Source organism: Hipposideros armiger, unplaced genomic scaffold (genome assembly GCF_001890085.2).
Source record: "Hipposideros armiger isolate ML-2016 unplaced genomic scaffold, ASM189008v1 scaffold_164, whole genome shotgun sequence".
NCBI lineage: Eukaryota > Metazoa > Chordata > Mammalia > Chiroptera > Hipposideridae > Hipposideros > Hipposideros armiger.
This window is the reverse complement of record NW_017731514.1, coordinates 1,599,089-1,601,940: the sequence shown is the minus strand read 5'-3', so window position 1 is coordinate 1,601,940 and position 2,852 is coordinate 1,599,089. Positions and strand designations below refer to the sequence as shown.

Genomic DNA, 2,852 nt, shown 5'->3' with positions numbered 1-2,852 from the left:
CAGCTTTTTTCTTTGGAAAGGTGAAAAGAAAACTCAAACTCCATAAATCCTGGATCTTTTTGAAAAGGTTAAAATAAAAGGCAACAGCACTGGGGTGACCGGTTAGCTCAGTTGGTTAGAGCATGATGCAGATAACACCAAGGTTGCCGGTTTGATCCCCGCATGGGGCACTGTGAGCTGTGCCCTCCTTAAAAGAGTCAACTCAACTATGCCACTGTAGAATGAAAGCAATGTGCAACCAATGACCATGACTGTTTCCCAGTAAAATTAAAAAAAAAAAAAAAGGTGACAGCATTCCTCATTTCATTTGCAGGATGGGCTTAAGGCTGCTTACTGTCGCTCGGCCATCATCGGTCCTTTAGGCAAAGGAGCTGGAAGTGAGCCTGTGAGTGAGTTTATATGATACCTTCTTCTTTTTTCCAGAAGGTAGACATGCAACCTTTATGAACTCATTATTTTAAATTTACCTTCTCATAATAATCAGCATGTTCTAAAATTAGAGTATGATTAAATATAATTAAATTCATAAAAGGGTAAAACGTTTAAGATGGCATGTGCTTTATATGTAGGATATGCACATTAAGACCTCCCACTGATTTCCAATTGGCTGTGAGCTCTCATATCAAAGTCGTAGTGTTTGAAGTTTCTCACAGGAACTCTAAGTGCTCTGCTGCATCTCAGTTACCTGAGACTTTTATTTTCTTAGGCTATTAGGGTTAAAAATGATCTGGGTATTAAAATGTTGCAGCACATTCATTCCAAATACAGTCCATTCTGACTGAACAAGGAAGGAGAGCTGAGGCATGGACTGGGAACATGCGACAGACAACCTTACCTACCGTTATGGGACATGCCAACCGAAAGGCACTTGTGAAAACGACAATATTGGCACTTATTTCGATTCTTTTTTTGAATCTTGCAGCTACGGTCACATTTGTCATAGACCAGCTTTAGTCGAATAGTTCGCCGGAAGAAGCCCTGTGAGATTAATATATAAGTCATTAAATAAATGTCATTGCTTTATTCACATTTCTTGTTAATTACTGTCTCTTGAAAATTAAATTAAATTTAGAGAAATAGCTCTAAGAAGTCTGATATAATTGGGGCAAATTGAAAANGCCCCTGTAGCCCTGTTAACTTTAGACATGTGCTACCCACACCCCCAAGCCCACAGATTTGGACGTTTGAGGAACAGACTCCGCCTCCCTGACCCATCCCTTCCCTTGTCACGGAGCATCAATGAGGGCTGTGACATCATCCCAGGTCAGAACCTTCATGAGAAGGTTACTGGGTCACTGAGCACAGGTCAAGGTGAGTAGGTCAAGGCCTAAGCTTGGTCTCTGCAATACATGTCCCACCAACAGACTGAACTGCTTTCTAAACCTAGTGTAAGAGGTGCAGGCTGCGGTCTCCGATGTCCACTGCGGTGACAAAACCAGGGCTCTGGGCACATTGGGGTGGTGGCGGTAGGCATCCCCCCATGGCTCTTCCTCCAGACCGAGCACAGACAGAAAAGCAGAGGCTGTGCCCGCACTGGAGGCTCCAAGCTCTGGGGCGCATTGGGCGGGTGGGAGACTGGAGGAGGCCAGGCCTCAGACAGAGAGCAGAGAGAGGCCATCGGGTGAGGAGCGAGGCGGCTTGGAGCCGGCGGTGTGCTCGGACGCAGTGAGCGACACCTGCACGTTTCCTTTCAACCTGGAGCCTGGGGGGCTCTGGTTTGCAGGACTCCTGCCCGTACACCAAATTCTGTTTCTGATACAGTGAAACCCAATCCTAGACGATCAGGCTATTGTTCATCTCCTTAAGCCTAAAATACAGATTCTTGTCCGAGAGAGAGTGTGTGTGAGAGTCCTCGCTGCCCAGATTTCACGGGTTCTAGCCGAGGGGCACTGGGCCCTTCTAAGAACATGGGGATCTCATAGGATACGTAGAAGCATACTCCGTGGGAATTAAATCCGTATTAAACAAGAGTGTTTGGGAAGAGAAAAAGATGACCTTAGGTTTGCTTTAACTTCTGACAATCCAAAGGAGACATAGAAGATCTCAGAAAGATCTCAAAAGATCTCAAAGAGGTCAAAATTTTTGGTTACTCTAATTTGGGGCTATATCAATCATTTCCCAGATAGAAATTTAAAGTTAAAAGGTTACTCTGCTTTCACCCTTGTGACTCAGAAAGTGTTAAATCTGTATGAGCCTCGGGCCGTCCAGGGTGCCTGTGTCTTCACTGATTTAAGAGTTTGCTTGAACCCTCCTAAAACGGCTCAGCCTATTGAATTAGAGAAGTCACTGAAAATTAAGCGACTCAGTAAAAAAGACGTTTGGTTTGTTCATGAAAGTAAGTAGCTTGTGAAATACTTTATTTCCTGTGACTAAAAATTCCAGCTTGTAATTCCCAATAAGGATTGATTCAAGCTGTTCATTAGTACAAATGAAAGCTGTGTCACCTTGCTCAGAGGAAAAGGCGACATATCTCCATTCGCCAGCTGTGGGCAGTCCCCCTCCTCTCTGAGATTAATTAACTGCAGGGGGAGGGCACCATGGCGCTAGGCTGGGCAGATGATGACGTGTCACACTCACAGGCGCTCCTGAAAAGGCCAGAACTGTCCAAAAAGATAGTAAGCTTTTTGTAAACAAATGTCCCCTTCCAAGTCCTGAGATGTCACTGCCTTCTCCTCAAAGGAAAGCAAGGGATGTGTGCGTGGGGTGGTCAGGGGGCAGTTTTAGGAGAAAGGGCGGGAGAAGACGTTTGGGGTGGGAAGTGAACGGTTTCATTTCCTGGCATTAAAATAGGGATTAAAAAAAAATGCACTTCAGAAACAACCTGAGAATCTGGCAAGCTATTCACTAGGTTT

The 2,852-nt window shown here is 44.8% G+C and overlaps 1 protein-coding gene across 1 annotated transcript in view; it reads right to left on the bottom strand.

Moving 5' to 3' along the window:
• PPARA (peroxisome proliferator activated receptor alpha) overlaps nucleotides 1–2,852 on the bottom strand; it is a gene marked incomplete in the record, with an annotated part of 80,527 nt that overhangs the window by 14,849 nt on the left and 62,826 nt on the right. Inside the window, 1 exon segment of the mRNA XM_019651695.1 lies at nucleotides 840–978. Within this exon segment, the coding sequence (XP_019507240.1) occupies nucleotides 840–978 (139 nt within the window).